General features: G+C 33.3%; 1 protein-coding gene across 1 annotated transcript in view; it reads right to left on the reverse strand.

Moving 5' to 3' along the window:
• The window catches only part of LOC132747972 (unconventional myosin-IXAa-like), a 118499-nt gene that overhangs the window by 42222 nt on the left and 59420 nt on the right, over window positions 1-16857 (reverse strand). The window contains exons 15-24 of the mRNA XM_060737508.1: window positions 15510-15865; window positions 14158-14197; window positions 12642-12749; window positions 11598-11789; window positions 9902-10024; window positions 8029-8178; window positions 7006-7175; window positions 5768-5800; window positions 1286-1456; window positions 153-329 (exon numbers count right to left, since the gene is read on the reverse strand). Of these exons, the coding sequence (XP_060593491.1) occupies window positions 153-329; window positions 1286-1456; window positions 5768-5800; window positions 7006-7175; window positions 8029-8178; window positions 9902-10024; window positions 11598-11789; window positions 12642-12749; window positions 14158-14197; window positions 15510-15865 (1520 nt within the window). The remainder of the gene's footprint in view (window positions 1-152; window positions 330-1285; window positions 1457-5767; window positions 5801-7005; window positions 7176-8028; window positions 8179-9901; window positions 10025-11597; window positions 11790-12641; window positions 12750-14157; window positions 14198-15509; window positions 15866-16857) is intronic.

Here is a 16857-nt window from a genome sequence, read left to right on the forward strand (position 1 = left end):
TATAAATTTAGCAGAAATCAGTTTATGAATATATGCAATCTATTTACTTCAAAATAATTCATAACTGACATCTGATTCAGCAATCATTAAAAATTCACTTGGTGCAACTATTTCTAATTATCTTCCTCAAAATTACTGCTTAACACACATACTTTGAGATCCTGTTGGTATCAGTGAGGAACCGATCTTTGGAGCCCGGCAGGCTTTCAATATTGATCTCCGGGCCCTGACTAGTGGGTGTGGCTGGTGGGGAGCATACAGAGTCGCCACCTCGGCTTTTAGCCTCTGACACGGTGTCCGACTCGGAGTCATCTAGTATACCACTGCTCCTGTAACATATATTTCACCTTATTATATAATTATAAGCTAGCCGGCATAGCTCAATCAGTAAGAGCACCATAATTCTAATCTCCACATTGTGGGTTTGATTCCCAGACTGGCAAAATAAAATTACTGATCAGTCTTTAGGATGAGACTTCAATCGAGGTCTTGTGTATAAGTACTTAAACACTTAAGAATGCTAGAGAACGAGTAGCTTCTGGAATTGGGGCATCTTTCAGTATCTGTATCTTGCACTATTCTCAAAAAATCTAAAATCTGGAGGACTCGCCCATATGGGCAACCGGTGGCGAGTATAAAGAAACTCAAAAACACACACAAATATAATTTTCTTACAGTACCTCCTATCTTGACACTATAATAACTTTTGCAACAAGTCAACTATCCATCACATATAGGAATTACAGGGCCTGCAAAATTTTATTTTGGCTAAAAATACTTGTTCGTTTTATCTGAAGCATTTTTTTTTACCTGTCCATACTGTCCTGATATTTATTAAAGTAAATTCTGAAAAAAAAATTCACTTGTCCGTACATATTTGGGACAACTTGGGCAATTGGGAAAATTTATTTTGCCACCCGTATTTTTTTTATACAGTTGTATCTAATGAAAGATTATTGTTAAATACTATAAACGGTAAAATTATGCTGTGTCTAAAATGTTAAGATTGATTCTCAAAGAATTTTATCCATGTAGCAATGACTTTGTACATGTGCAATTCCATTGATTATAAGGAAACATACAAGCATAATTCTTTCTGACACAGGAATTTTGGATTTCCCCCACCCCAACCCAAAAATCAAGGCAACTACAGGCAGCACAATATAAACCCTGGAAAAACAATCATGTGACTATACTAAATCTACAGCAAGCACTCATAAGATATTATATTCCCCTATTAAATCAACTAATTTGTATCATAAATAAGGGGAACTAAGTAACTTACTCTTCAGAATCTCTACGTTGATATTGTCCTGTGTGAAGTTCAAGCTCGTCGGCACTGTTATCTTTGATGAGTACTCCCTCGTCGCTGGTTGACGAGTGCATGTCCTCCGCCTGCTTGATTGCCTCGCGCTCTGCTTTCTGTCGTCGTAAATCGGCCTCGATCTCCCTAAATCTGAAATAATAATTAAGCCGAACCATTAAGAAACTGTTTTTATCTATTCAACATACAGCATGGAAGTGTTCAGATCAGATGGGATTTAAACATGACGACAATAACTTTTAAAGAATAAAAGCATATTTATAGTACTGTTAATTTAAATTTTCAATCGCACATTGTTACTAAGACCCAATACGACTTTGACTCGGATAGACTTGTGTATCTTTCATGTAAGTGCATATTACGTCATCTCAGTGCAATAACTGGTTAACTCCTATTTAATTTAGAAGGACTTGACCTTTTACTGCACTAAGGTGACAATATAGTGCTTATTATTATATTAAACTTAAAGAGAGGTTAGAAAGTCCAGTAGTATTGTATGATTTTCTTCAAAACTTCATGCAATTTATTAAGTGAGAAATGTGTCTACAGAACACGAAAGCCCACATATTCTAATGTTTTTTTTTTTCAGTCTACAGACAGCAGGACAGTGGGACAGCAAGACTAAGGTAAATCTATATCCCCCACTCTCAAATCTATATCCCCTGCTCTTTGATCTATATCCCATGCTCTCAGATCTATATCCCCTGCTCTCAAATCTATATCCCCTGCTCTCATATCTATATCCCCTGCTCTTAGATCTATATCCCCTGCTCTTAGATCTATATCTCCTACACTCATATCTATATCCCCTGCTCTCAAATTTATATCACCTGCTCTCAAATTTATATCCCCCACCTTCAAATCTATATCCCCGCCCTGCAAGTGGGGGGCATAAAGTCATAGAAATGGAGTAATCTCAAATGACACCAACAGACAAGCACTGTTTCTTTATGAAATAAATCTTTACAGAAAAATAACACAATATTTTAATGCTAAAAAGAAACACTTTCTTAGTATCAAGAGCACATTATGGTACTCATATAAGCTTTTAATGATGAACAAAAATTAAACATGTGCTAACCTTTACCTCAGAATTAAATATCACCTTATTCTTCAGTGCTTAATATTAAAGATGATATAGATACATAACTTTAGCTCTGAATAAACATAATTATATATAATAACTATACACTCTAGTTGTTCAATACAGTCAAACTTGTTTTTACTTTTACCCTAACTTGAGATGAATTTAATTATGGATCATGTATCATTCTTATTCCGCATGTATGCAAGAAGCTTTACCGCTACATTTAGAAAAACACCATCTTACATGACAAAAAGTTATGTAAAATAGGTATTACTTAAACTTTTGAAATAAGACGATAGTGGCTTTGAGTTTATTTTGATATTACCTAAAATTTATTCGATATTTACCAATTCATTTAGGTTAAAACAATACTTAATGGACCTTGCTTGTTTTGAATATCTCAATAAGCAAACAAGATCATTGTCTTTCTTACTATTTTTTTTCTGTAAACGATTGTATTTCATACAGGTTTGACTGTACTGAGTTATCATAATATTGGGTGGTAAATACAATATTTGGAAACCTAATTAACAAATGTAGCTATTTTCCATCTAGAACACAACTTCAAAGAAACAAAAATATTTCGAACAAGGAACACCTTATGAAGCAAATTTCAAGACCTGGTAAATGAAATGGGATGCAAAGTATAAAAAAACAAAAACATTTTTCTTCTTCCTGAAATTCTAAGAAAAGAAATCAAGAACTATTAATGTCTATTTCATGCATATATTGCATATAATGTGCAACATTCTCTAATAAATACAGAAATCCAGAGCAAAAAAGCAAAAATGGGTAGATCTTACATGCTTACATGGCAGCACCAGTGAACACCTGTTCCTAACCCTCCCCCTCCTCCCCAACAAACCCCACCCAAAAATAATACATATTCATTGTACATTGAGATCATGGTTCCTTGCATGAACATTTTGTATTTTTAAAGGATATACATTAAAGTATTTTAATCATTTGAGCTGTGCCATGACAAAACCAACATAGTGGGTTTGCGACCAGCATGGATCCAGACCAGCCTGCGCCTCCGCACAGTCTGATCAGGATCCATGCTGTTCGCTTTCAGATCACTACTTGTAATAGGGTTTGTAAGCGAACAGCATGGATCCTGATCAGACTGCGCGGATGCGCAGGCTGGTCTGGATCCATGCTGGTCACAAACCCATTATGTTGGTTTTGTCGTGACACGGCTCATTTAATCATTAATCTTTAGCAATACAGGTGAAATTTAGGAACAGATTGTACATGTAATTTTTTTGTTTTCATGGTAGGGCTATATACAGGAGGAATAGGCAACTCAAGTTTTAATGCTAGGCTATTGGCATATCATACCTCTAAATAGAGAAAGAAAGAAATCTTTCTAATAGCATGCAACATAATGGACTTTTTAATTTTGATTCAATTTCTTCTGTTATAACTGGTTGATGTTTTTTTTTTGGTTTTGTTTTTTTTAAACAATTATTATTGTTTTAGAGTCCAAAATGTCTTCATCAAATGCATATTGTACTCCATGTACCCTCGTTTTCATTTTTGAGAGTCCAAAAATCCATATCAAATATAAGTTCTGTCAAAAAGTGTCAAAAAGGTGGTGTGAAATAAAAAGGTCATTTAACATGCTTGAGAACAATACTGATTCTATTGAACAGAGCTGCAAAACCTGCATTTGACTCCCCTAAAGCCTCGAGCCAATACAGTTTTTATGCTGAGTCCGATAGAATCAGTATTGTACTCAACAATGTATAAAAACCTCTTATCACTATATCATTATACTGTGCTCAATAAATAATTAACAGAATACATAACCTGAAATCCTACTATAATTGTGTAATGGAACTTGCTTTACATTCACATTGGAACAGTGCATTTTTAATTGAAGGGATTCAATATCATAATAGTGAAAATAAGGTAGTCAGTAGTGTAGACAATGATAGTGCTACCAGGCCTAGATCTATACTGACAGATCATTGTAACAGCTATCATTCAGACAGTAACTATATCAGATAGTGTAAGAGATAACATTCCAACTAAGTTTGTTAAAAGTGCCTAAAAATATTGTCATACTTTCTTACTTCTTTATTTGTTTCATATTTTCTTTCATATTTTCACAAAACTATCTCTTTTGCTTTTGTTGTAAAATGATTGTGAATATTAAATAGGTATGTTCGGTTAGACTTATAGATATGAACTCAGAAAACGGGTAAATTGATAAAAAAAATAATAACAAAATAAATGTATTTTTGGGCACTCGAAAAGATTCTTACCAATGCTACAAGTATATAAAGAACAAACCTTCTCCTCACAGGACTATTGTATGCAGGGAATTATAAAAACAATAACATACATTATACTATACGACCAATTTTCAAAAATGCTCACAATTCTCAAACACACAAATTTACGTAAAAGTTATTTTTAGACCAATTGTTACTCCTACAATTGTCCTCGACTCAGCGCAAGAGAATTATCTTCTAGGACTACAGTAAACTCTCATTATCTCGAAATCTTTGGGTCTGTCAAAAATGTTGGCATTACAAAATGTAGAGATAAATGTATTTGATAATTGTATCGATATAGACCTTCTCAGAAACTTGATTTATATATCCAGTTGTCCTTTTTCTTTGTTATGACAAGATAAAAACTTTTTAATACATTAAAATGTGATTTCTCAGATGAGGTCGGCAAAGATACACTCCCAGATTGTAAATTTAGCCTTTCTCTAGATTCTTTGACCAGTGCTTCAATTTCAAAAAATTGAAAAATTTCTTCGCACTCCTGACAATTTTTTTTCAGACTACTAGGTAACAATAAGGAAGGTTTTATCAAGAATATTAATACTCTTTCATTGACTTGGATAGCGATATAAAAAAATGTTTTCCCCAAATTATAAATTTGACTTAATTTGATTTACGTCAATCAACATATTACTTACATAAGTCATATGATGATCAACACAAGACAATGAACTTGAAAAAAAACGTGAAAAATGGTAAGTTGTATTGCACTTTATAAAGTGATAATCATCCATTAAGTGACTATCCAATCTCTGCGGACAGCAGCAAATAAATAAAGAAAGGATTATTATGTAAAAATATTGTTTTCTTGTTGAAATTCGAAGTTCAAATCAATATTAACAAGTTGAGATAGAAAAAAAATCAAATATTCTTCATAAAGGCAATCAAGGGAAGAGATAGTGACTTTTCAAAATTTGATCAAGACAATGAAAAATCGAGACAGCGGAAAATCGAGACAACGCAATGTCAAGATAACGAGAGTCGACTGTATAAAATACATATAGAACAAGATTATGTTAGTTTTGCACAGCAGTGAACGAGGTTTCATTTATCTACCTGCTTTTCTCACACATGCCTCTATGGCGGGAACTGGCAAATATATTAATAAGCATTTTCTATATACTAAGGCACATGCTGTTCATATGTGGCATAAGTTATAATATTTCACATGGAAATTCATACCTTTTTTTTAAAATCGCCATTTCTATGCTGATGTATGTAACACTTAACATGCTTTATATGAAGAATATTAACAATTTCATTTTCATTCAGGAAAATTTACAAATTACTTTATCATATGTTTACACCATGCCCCCAAAAGCCGCCATTTGTCCAATATTACTTTAAGAGACAATCCGAAATTAAGACCACCCCAATATTAAGACCATTTTTGTTCAGAACCACAAGCAGTTGCATTAATCAGGTTCTTCTGTATTTCTGCTTTAAAAACACTAAAACTGAGCATAAATTTCAAACAAGTTTTTCTTACAATATCTTAATTCATATTCAGAGTATGAATTTCCATGAAAAAAATGAATTATCATGGTTTACTCGACCCTTGTCCTGTTTAAGAACCTTACGTGATCAGCCTTTGTTTTCAGTATAGAGCCAGGCCAGCCTGCACATCCATGCAGTCTGAATGCAGTCCCTTTACTGTTGACTGGCTAACTTTAAATTTTCATCTTGATATCCCCAAAACTGATAATGGACCATTCCAAAAATGTAAGTTGGACAGGTCCATTTAAGAAATTCAGCAGGGTCAAGGGTCAAGCTACATGTAAGTTTAATCGTTACATTAGCTATCAATACTTAACGCATACATGTATTCATGTACATAATATATATAACATTGTTTACATGTATAATAAAAATACTAGCCAAAAAATATAATTTCTCAATATAAACAGAGAAAATACTAGCCTAAAAAATAAATTCTCAATATAAACAGAAAGACATTTATTTTTACTGCAGTTTTTGTATATTTTGTGCAACTCATATTACTTAATACAAATATTCAAACATCTGATCAAATTTCAACAATATTCAACTATTTTGTTCTGTTGCTAGGTAACTAAAGGACACTCTTTACCTGTAAAGCAATGGATGCCCCTGATCAACTGAACCATGTTCGGTGTGACCTTTCAGCACAATGTCGCAAAAAGACAGAAAAACAAACAAAAATTTTCAAAACTTGGTCAGAGTTACGTAACCGATGCGTAGTTCCTACTTTACAAATAGTAACCTATTTAAATATACCATAATAAAAAGCACAATACATGTATTTAATAACAAACCTTTTTCGGCACAGATGACCTTTGACATGAGCTTGTATTCGTATGGCACTTCTGCGTACAAGATGGTATTTCTTTCTTTCCGTTGAGCCTCGATACCACCGCTGAATCATCAGGACGGCTTCTCGGACCATGTCTAACCGTCGTTGAGCTAGGAACCGTCGTATATGTTTCTACACACAAAAAAAAAAATTGATTTCAAAGATAGTAAACTATTTTAAAAGAAAAATTCACAAAATAAATTTTAAGTGTCTGTACATTCAAATATACCAACACACTTGGCTACTTCAGCATTTTTTTTATGGATTTAACTTGTTACAGGATTGGAGCAGTACCTCTAGACGCTTGCAGAAGTCATTATCACAAAATAGACAAATATCGTTTTTTTTCCCGCTGATTCTAACATTTGTCATTCATTATCATACATAAATCGGTGTGAAAAGTTTAATAAGACCTTTAAAAGTTAATGCTGTTGGGTGAAGGGCAAGGTTTTAGCATTTTATCATTCAAGCGCCATGTCTGGTATATACCAGAATATGGTATTTAGTGTGGTGCTTTTGTCTCACTCTTTTTTTATATATCAAAATACCTCCTATTTTAACCAATGGACAGTGCAAATCATTATAACAGTTATAATACAGTTAAACCTCTGCACAGTAGCACACTTTTAGAGACTTTTAGGATTTTGGTGGTTGCTGAGAGGTGTTGTCCTAGACAGGTTAATTTTGTGTTCATTATTACTTAGTTTTCATTCAAAACAAGTTTTTTTTTAAATTATTCTTCTTCATCTCTGACTGTGTATGTGACAAAATCATATGAGCCGCGTCACGACAAAACCAACATAATGGGTTCGCTTTCAGTTTCTCTACTTGTAAAAGTGTTTGAAAGCGAACAGCATGGATCCTGATCAGACTGTGCGGATGCACAGGCTGGTCTGGATCCATGTTGGTAGCAAACGCACTATGTTGGTTTTGTCGTGAGGCGGCTCATATTTGCAGTTTAAATTAAAGCTAATTTTCCTCTTACCTGTAACATAATGGTATTCTCCCGCAACTGGAGGTAATTTTTTCTCTCAACTTTCGTCTTCACCCATCTTTGTATAGCAATCACACGCTTCATTATAGCTTGATGAAGGCACTCATCCATAAATAATTTCTCTGTTTCTCGTAAAAATACCTGAAATTTACGGGAAAAAATTTCTTAATCTCTTAGTTTTCAGCTATACAGTTTATGAAATTATCTTTTATGGTACATTTTGATCTAATCTGTCATGTAATAGAGTTGCATCAATACAGTTCTTGTGAATATATGAAATTAACAGGTGTCCGTACAACAGCACACTCGACTATTCTCTGTGCTAAAATATAAGGAAAGGGGTATTACTCTGTAAAAATATAACAGGAGTTATGGGACCTCTGCCAATCATGTAAGATAATCACACAGAACTAGTTTGTGAAGTTTCAACCCATTCATTCCAGTAGTTTTTGAGATACCAACTTTCACGTAAAAACTTAACCAAAGTGTGACTTGGACATAGGGGATGAGTATTAGAGCTCTCCCTATTATACGAAAAGTCGGGCTGAAAATTCAAATTGTTAAATGTTTCTATAGATTTTTTGTACCCAAAACAGTTATGAACATGTAACAATCACCCTGATGAATTTGATGGCTTAGTGCATGTAAAACCTCGAAACCCTTCTTTACTTCATACGAGTTACAAACATTTCTGCCCCAATTCTTCAAAACTAAATTTAATACTCCCTACATGTTTTGTTTTTGTTTTTTTATGATGTCCTTCTCCTAAAATAGCTATTTTTCGAGTTTTAATAATGCATACCTCCTAAATTTGCGTAAGTCAGTAAACTTTAAGATCCTGTATGTTGTAATTAAGGTTGTTACCACAGTTTTGTGAAATTTTATATATCTTTATAATTATGCTTCTAAAACAATTTTTCAAACATCAAAGAAATGTAAAATATTTGTGCACATTATATGTAATCATTAAAAATATATGCATTTATTTCTAATTGAAAAATTTGACTTAGATTTTATAGAAAATAAATTTTTAATTACCTCCCTTTAATAACATAGACTGTAAATTCGGTAATACTTTTACAAAAAATGATTTTTGGAACTTACAATATTAATAAATCTTCATTGGAGCATTATATTTATGATATAAAACCAGAAAAAAAATTGGGTTACAGAAAAGAAAACAAGGGAGAAAATTATTTTATTCGTGTGTTCCAGAGATTTAAATAAAAAATAAATTCCTCACAGACATTTACATCTGTTGACATTCCAAATAACATTTATTATCATTGTGAAGGTCATGTGTCAACATTCATAAGAAAACAAAACACGTCACGCCTGTGCTCTAAAATTCAATGGCTACTTTAAAGGTTAAATGGTGGAGGAAGACCTCAAGTGCCAGGTGCCACTGACACATAAATACCAAAATAGAACAACCAATGTTCTGGTAGCTAACTATTTTGCTTCGTCACCACATAAAAGATTCCAAGGTACTGGACAAGACTTGAACCCACAGCGGTGAGGAGCCAACCATCTTAACCACAGGATGCAGGATAATATAATTTAAAGCAAAGTTGAAAATGGGGTAAAAGTTTGCAAGAAAAAAAAAATAGGATTATATGCCTTATTGAAGTATATTGCTTTGACAGTTTTGAGAAAATGGACCATAAAGAAAAGGTTAACCATTGGGTCAGGACAATAAATCCAGATCTGTTCTATTTTGTTGTTGTAAAGTGGAGCTTAAAAGTAAAGCTTTAAAATCCCTTTGCTAGATTCAAACCCAAAGTGGTGTGGGACAAGAAGTTATAAGACAGTAACCTTTACCACTTGGCAAATGAAAAATATTAAACAACACTAAGCCACCAACCTTAGTTTTTCCAATCTGATAATTGTCTTGGTTCATATTCATATTTTCAAGGAACTGTGACACATCTTCCATGTTGCTTGAGAGTCCTTTTGGCAGTAAAATCTTGTACAACTGGACAAACTCCTGTAAAATTATTATCAAAATTAAAAAATTTTAAATTTAAAATCAGCATCAATAAATGTTATTCTACAAGCTTAAAAACTTGATCCAAGGTAACAAAGAAATTTTCTATGATCAAACTCAATCTCAAATTCATGTAAAATTATAATAAAAAACAAAAACATAAAAATTTTTAAAATTCAGCATCAAGTTCCGATACTCAGCAAGCTCGAGATCTCAGCCCAACGCTATATATAAATTTTCTAACGTTCAACTCAATCTCTGGTATTTGATTGGTCAGAAATTGGCAGAGAATGTTTACTGACCAATGAAAATACACACACAAAAACAACCCAATTCCGTCATCATTTGTGTCATGTACATTATTTCTACCTCCTGCAGACTATTTCTCAGCGATAACATCATAACAAAGTCATACAAACAATTTCTATTTAGAGCCATAAATAAAACCATCCTAAAAGAAATTTTTTAGGCAATAATCAACTTAGTCAGTTGATGATTAGCTCATTACAAACCACAAACACAAGCCGGGCAGTATACACCCAAAATGCGAATTTGTTTGAGGTAACATAAATAACCTTTCAAAAAGCAGGACGGCCATTCATTAACATAAATTGCGATTGTAAAGTTTAAGTTCAAATAACTTTATATTTTGCCATATTTGTCAATAAATATAGATTTTAATACTTTTACAGACTTATGACAGGGTACTCTCCCTTTGAAATATACATGTATATACAACCCTTTGCAGGAGCATAGTACTAACTTGCTTTAAGAGTTTGGCCGCACTTACAGAAATAAACCTACATTACTAGCATGAGTCACTTATTTGTTTTTCTGGTTTTCATCGTAAGTGACCGACTACTTGTACAAAACAATTTTTTTAATCAGTAAAAAGAGACAAATGACCCTAAAACTGTCTGAGATCCATGGTCACAGTGAAATGACGCCTTGCCCAAGGATTGAACAAGCCGCCTCTGGATTAATAATTCCAATGCTTTTCATATTGAGCTAAGCAGGTGGGCAACATGAGTCACATATCGATAATTAAGACAATGACATCATTATAGTATATCTGTTAATATTCACTACGTTTAACTCATCATTAATTAAAAAGTCAATAGTCATGGCACGTTTCCACGACAATATTTGTTGGTCTTTTATGTAAAGTTCTTCATTATCATTATGATCTTTACATAAGAAAATATGACTAATTTGTGGGAAATTTCACAAAGAATGTGTAAACAAGACGTGATGTGACGCAGGTAAGCTCCAATCTGTGAAAACAAGTTCTTAGTCACCCCAACAGTTTAAAAATTCATATGGCAACTTTCCAGCTTTCTGGTGAAGGAAGACCTTAGGTTTTCCTCCTTGCATTTTTTTCACGCCCGAAAAGGCACCCGAGTGTAACAACCGGTGTGTTACACTTCTATTGTTAAATACATGATCAGTCTCCTTACCAAGTTTAACCTCTGACAATTTATCACAATCAAGCTAAAAATAAGTAAGTTAACAATAATTCATTTCTGTATGCATTTTTACAAAGATATAAATAAAACAAAGCGTTCACACTTACCTCAAAAGTAAGTCTATAGTTATACCCAGACTGTCGGATACGAACTGTCGCAAGCATTCCTGTATAACGAAGCTGTCTTAAAACTAGGACGTCATCCAATCTGCACGGCAGTTTCTCTGCGTTCGACTTGATACAGCGTATAAAGAACGGATTAGCCTGATTCAACGTAGACATTAATCTCGATAACGACCACTGAAATTTGTAACAAATACATTTAATCTATTGAACTGGCTTTAAAACAATACCAACGTTATCAAGGTCATATGCCTATGTGCCAGCATTTACTGACACAGGAAGACTACTCGGTGCCACTCAGCAGTATTTCTGGAACAAGATACAACTAATACAACTAATACAAGGTAGCTAAAATCTGTCAAACAAACACTGTGACTGTCCAATGGCAACTTTCTAGCTATACTGATATTTCAAATGCTCCTTCGTGAAGTATTTCATGCATATCCCCTCTATAAGCTACCTTACAAACAGCTTCCACACATTAAAAGATCCAAAAACCCTAAAAGGATTCGAACCAACAATGAGGAAGAGTCAGTTATTTGATGTCAGAAACTTTAACCGTTCAGTCAACAGAAGACCCATTTACTTGTAAATTCAATGATTTTAGTAATAAATACAGTCCTGTCGACTGAGAATGGTCTGTACTGGTCACATGAGCATGGATAAAAGTTTGAAATTTAAAAATCCTGAATTTAGCAGTTTTTCTATAGTTTTACATAGGAAATAGAAGGTTTTCAGGAGACTGAAAATCCCTAACTTCAAGAAAAATCCTGAAAAATTTTACCGTTGCATGAGTAATCAGTTGTAGTCAGCAGGCAAGGGTTAATCCATACAAAAACCATTAAACAAAATTAAAACTTGATTTACACGAAACCTTTTATGAAACAATCAAAATTTTTTTTTTTATTTTTTTTTTTATTTTAGTTACATCATACAGCAACTTTACAGAATTGCAGATTTACTGGTAGAGGAATGTGCCTCCTTGAGTAATAAACTGTGCATTAAACTAAAAGAAAACAAATGCTTTACCTGGAATTGAGCACCCACACTAGGTGGTTTTTGTTTTGTGTTCATTTTTCCACCGATGTATATTGTACGATTAGCTATCGCCTTCAACGTCTTTATGTCGGAAAACATCTGTAAACAACAAACATGAATCCATGAATAATTTATCAAAGAAAAATGGTTACATTCTTTAAAACTTAAAACTATTAAACTTAAAATAATTTTCAACAAAAATGTATTTAATCAATATAAGGCTACTAATATTTAATATGTATCTTACAATTACTTGTAGCAGTTTTATTATTATTTGTTTTTTGGTTGGGTTTTACATCACACCAATACCGTCTCAGGTCATATGGCTACTTTCCATCTCTACTGGTGGAGGAAGACCTCAGGTGCCCTTCCATGCATTATTTTATGCACAAACACATGAGTAGAGACACCGACGCTCTGTTAGCTAGCTGGATAGCTTACTCTCATGAGAGAATCCAATGTCCATGTCAGTATTCAAATCCACAGCGGAGAAGGACAAATGGTTTGAAGTCAATAACCTTAACCACTTGGCCACAGACATAGTAATCACTTGGTACATGGATGTTCACCTCTTGCGTGAATATTTTTTTGGGGAAAGTTCTTTTTGACAAGACAGGAGGGAAATATCTATCTATCTAACTGACATCACAAAGCTATTCAGGCATCAAATGAGCCGTGCCATGACAAAACCAACATAATAGGTTTGCGACCAGCATGGATCCAGACCACCCTGCGCATCCACTGTTCGCTTACAAACCCTTTTACAAGTAGAGTAACTGATAGCGAACAGCATGGATCCTGATCAGACTGCGCGGATGCGCAGGCTGGTCTAGATCCATGCTGGTCGCAAACCCACTATGTTGGTTTTGTCGTGACGCGGCTCAAACTAATTTCTCCCTAAAAATATTTAAATGACATGCAGGCATCAAATTGTTTATCTCTAGTAATACCTAAGTAACAGGAATTTAGTTGTTTCATACAAGACCCTATGATCTCCATGGTGTTTCCACTGGGTTTAAGGTTCCCCTTGGGAATCAATGAAGTCACTAGTCTGGTGTGACGGTGTATAAAGGACAAACAGGTACTAAAGCAATTTTCTATATTACAGGACAAATTCAATCTCTCTTAATTAATGTACAAGCCCTTAATGTTCACTCCCTTAAAAGACGTACAGTCAATAAATTATCTCCCTTAAAATTATGATAGTCATACAGGCATAAAAATGTTTATCTCCCTTAAATGACTTAGTCATACAGGCAATAAATAGTTACGTCCCTTAAATGACTTAGTCATACAGGCAATAAATGTTTATCTCCCTTTAATGGCATAGATATACAGGTTATGAATAGTAACGTCCCTTAAATGACTTAGTCATACAGGCAAAAAATGTTTATCTCCCTTAAATGACCTGCAGCTATCAAGCAATTATCTCTTGTTTAGGACATGCAGATATTACATTGTCTTATAATTCTATAAATTCAAAAATTATTTAAAAAAGAATACTTACAGTTTGGGGCCTTGTCTTTGGCTTGAATGATTTGTTTTTCCTACACAGAAATAAAATCAATATGTTACATTATGACTCATATATTATATACACGTTTTAAGGAAAGCATAGTTTTAAATATACACAGAATTATAACGAAAGAAGATATACATGGAGGGAGATTGGTACAAAAATACTGTCTGTATCTACTGTTGTTGGAAAGAATAGGTAAAATATCTTTGTGCCAATTGTCATGGAAATATAAAATAACCAAAGAGGATAAAATGAGCTTTTTTTTTCGGAAAATATACATGTATGGTATACAAAAATGACTACATCTTATATTGAAAGCAGGAACATAAATATATAATAATATATATATATTTTTACACATATATATAGAGAGAAAGATTCATTCGTTTATTTCTTATGACAAAAAAGGAAGGAAACAGAAAAGCACTAGTTATTGATAAAGAAACATGAGCAAAATGCTATTCTACTTATTAACAAATGTTGAATATCAAACTTAACCAAAATATTTTACAAAAGAAAAAAAATCAAACATTTTCTAATTTCATAGCACATGCATAAAAAGGAATAATAAGAAACATTACATAAACTCAAGAAAACAGTGAGTCGGTTTCGGTGCTTCACGTGTATTATTCTTACAAAAAGTGTGCCTCACGAAATTGTCGAAACTCAAATTTGTGCATCAGGGTCAAAAAAGTGCAAAAAGAAATTGACGAGTTCGCTTGTATGGCCAATACTTTAACCATTATTAAGTTGCATCAAGGGTAACCAATTTTTGACGCAACTATACAAGTATAAGAGACAGGCTGTCCAACACAACCATGACATATGACCTTACTCTATGTTAACTGTCGGCTTATAAGCTGAAATATTTATCTTCACATACTCAGGTCTGAACTGTTCCAAAAATGGAAGCTGGACTAGTCCTTTTACGAAGCTGGGCAAGATGAGGTGTTTACAACATTTTTTTAGTGGTTTGAAAAGACTTAGTGCATTAATTGTATCTAAAGCTCCCTCGATTCTATGTCATTATACTCATAGAAAGGAAATATGATCAAGACTTTATTTATCCTACAAAACCTGTGTTAAGGGACTGACACATTTACCAGTAAGTTAGCAATTCTGACCAAAACCTTTTATGATGTTGGTGCCTTTATTTAAAGACACATGCTTTACATTATTAAATATTAATTCACGTTATTAAATAATTGTAAATTAAAAAATATTTAGAAATAAGGAGTGTCAGTAAAAAATGGGAAAGCATGGTGAAATTCGACAATTGAACGAACCGGCAATAATTTCTAGATGGAGTATAAATTTGAATTCATCATGTTTTAACATACATTAGTACTTTAGTGGCGCGCCTCATGACACGCGCGTCGTCCTCTGACAAGTACGCATCAACAGGGCTCCGTAAATGAGCTGAATGTCGCTGATTCGACATAAACACATCATCCTCGTCATCGTCATCTGACCCATTATTGTCATCCCGACTATGTCGACTGTAGAGAATTTCATGCATGGAGCGGGGAGAACGGTGCTGGGACGGGTCAGTTGGGGAAATACGACGGGGGCTACAAAATACAGGAACAACATACAACAGTCTTGCTCTGTGATGCCACATTTCAATCAAACAAACATTATCAATTTGAAAAACAGGCCAATATGGCCAAAAGATTATTAAATTTTCTTCTGTTGATCATTTCCATTTGAACTTTCTGAAAGCTTTTGAATGACCTCTTTATTTCAATTTACAATTTTTTTCTGACTTATGCAGTGAATATCTAAATGACTAAATAATCAGCCAAAAATAGAAGAGAGTTCAAAGAGTGGTCCTAAGTTTGTTTTTTTTTCTTGTATTAGTCACAAATGGAAATGAAATGCATCATAGAGCACACAAGAAATTCACTGAAATACAGAAAAAATAACAAGTCAAAAAGTCAAGAAATGATCAGAAAATGCATCTGAACATTAGCAGGCTCATGCAAGGAAAACATATCAAATAAACAATACTTTCAAATGACCGGCAATATTTTCAAGCATCATTTTACTGACACTCTCAAATAAACATGACGGCAATTTTTTTGGGGTATTATTTCAGTTATTTTATCGAATAAACAAGATTTTCAAAGTGGCAATATTTTAGGGTGTTACTTTACTTAGGCAATAAAAAAAACGTCTTTGCAAAGAATTGATAATATTTTCAAGCATTATTTTACTTATTCTATCTTAAGCATTATTGTATTTAATCTGTCTAATAAATAGAATAGTATGATTAAAAAGACTGGTAATAGTTTCAAAAATGTTCTGCTTATTAAGACTTACTGACTATGAGAAATACCTCAACTTCATTAATGATTCTTATTGAACATTTATTTTTACATTCTGATTATGTGGGGTGCCACTAAAATGTTTCTTTAAGTAGTAGACTAATTCTCCAAGGTATAATTATGATTAATATATATTTAGAATCCCCCTTTCAATGACCTTAGCTTCAGATTATTTTTTGTTTTGTTTTCTGCAGGTTTAAAGGTCAAACCCTGTCAGGGACAAGCCGTTGTTTCCTTGAGCAAGAAACTTTACAATCGTTGCTTAGTACTGGTTGGTTCCAGTGTTTCAATAAGATATACATGTAGCTTCCAACACTGACAAACTAGAATGAATTTGTATAAACTAACATCCTCTTTCTTG

The sequence above is a fragment of the Ruditapes philippinarum genome, unplaced genomic scaffold (genome assembly GCF_026571515.1).
Source record: "Ruditapes philippinarum isolate M1 unplaced genomic scaffold, ASM2657151v2 ctg449_1_1_1_1, whole genome shotgun sequence".
Lineage (NCBI taxonomy): Eukaryota > Metazoa > Mollusca > Bivalvia > Venerida > Veneridae > Ruditapes > Ruditapes philippinarum.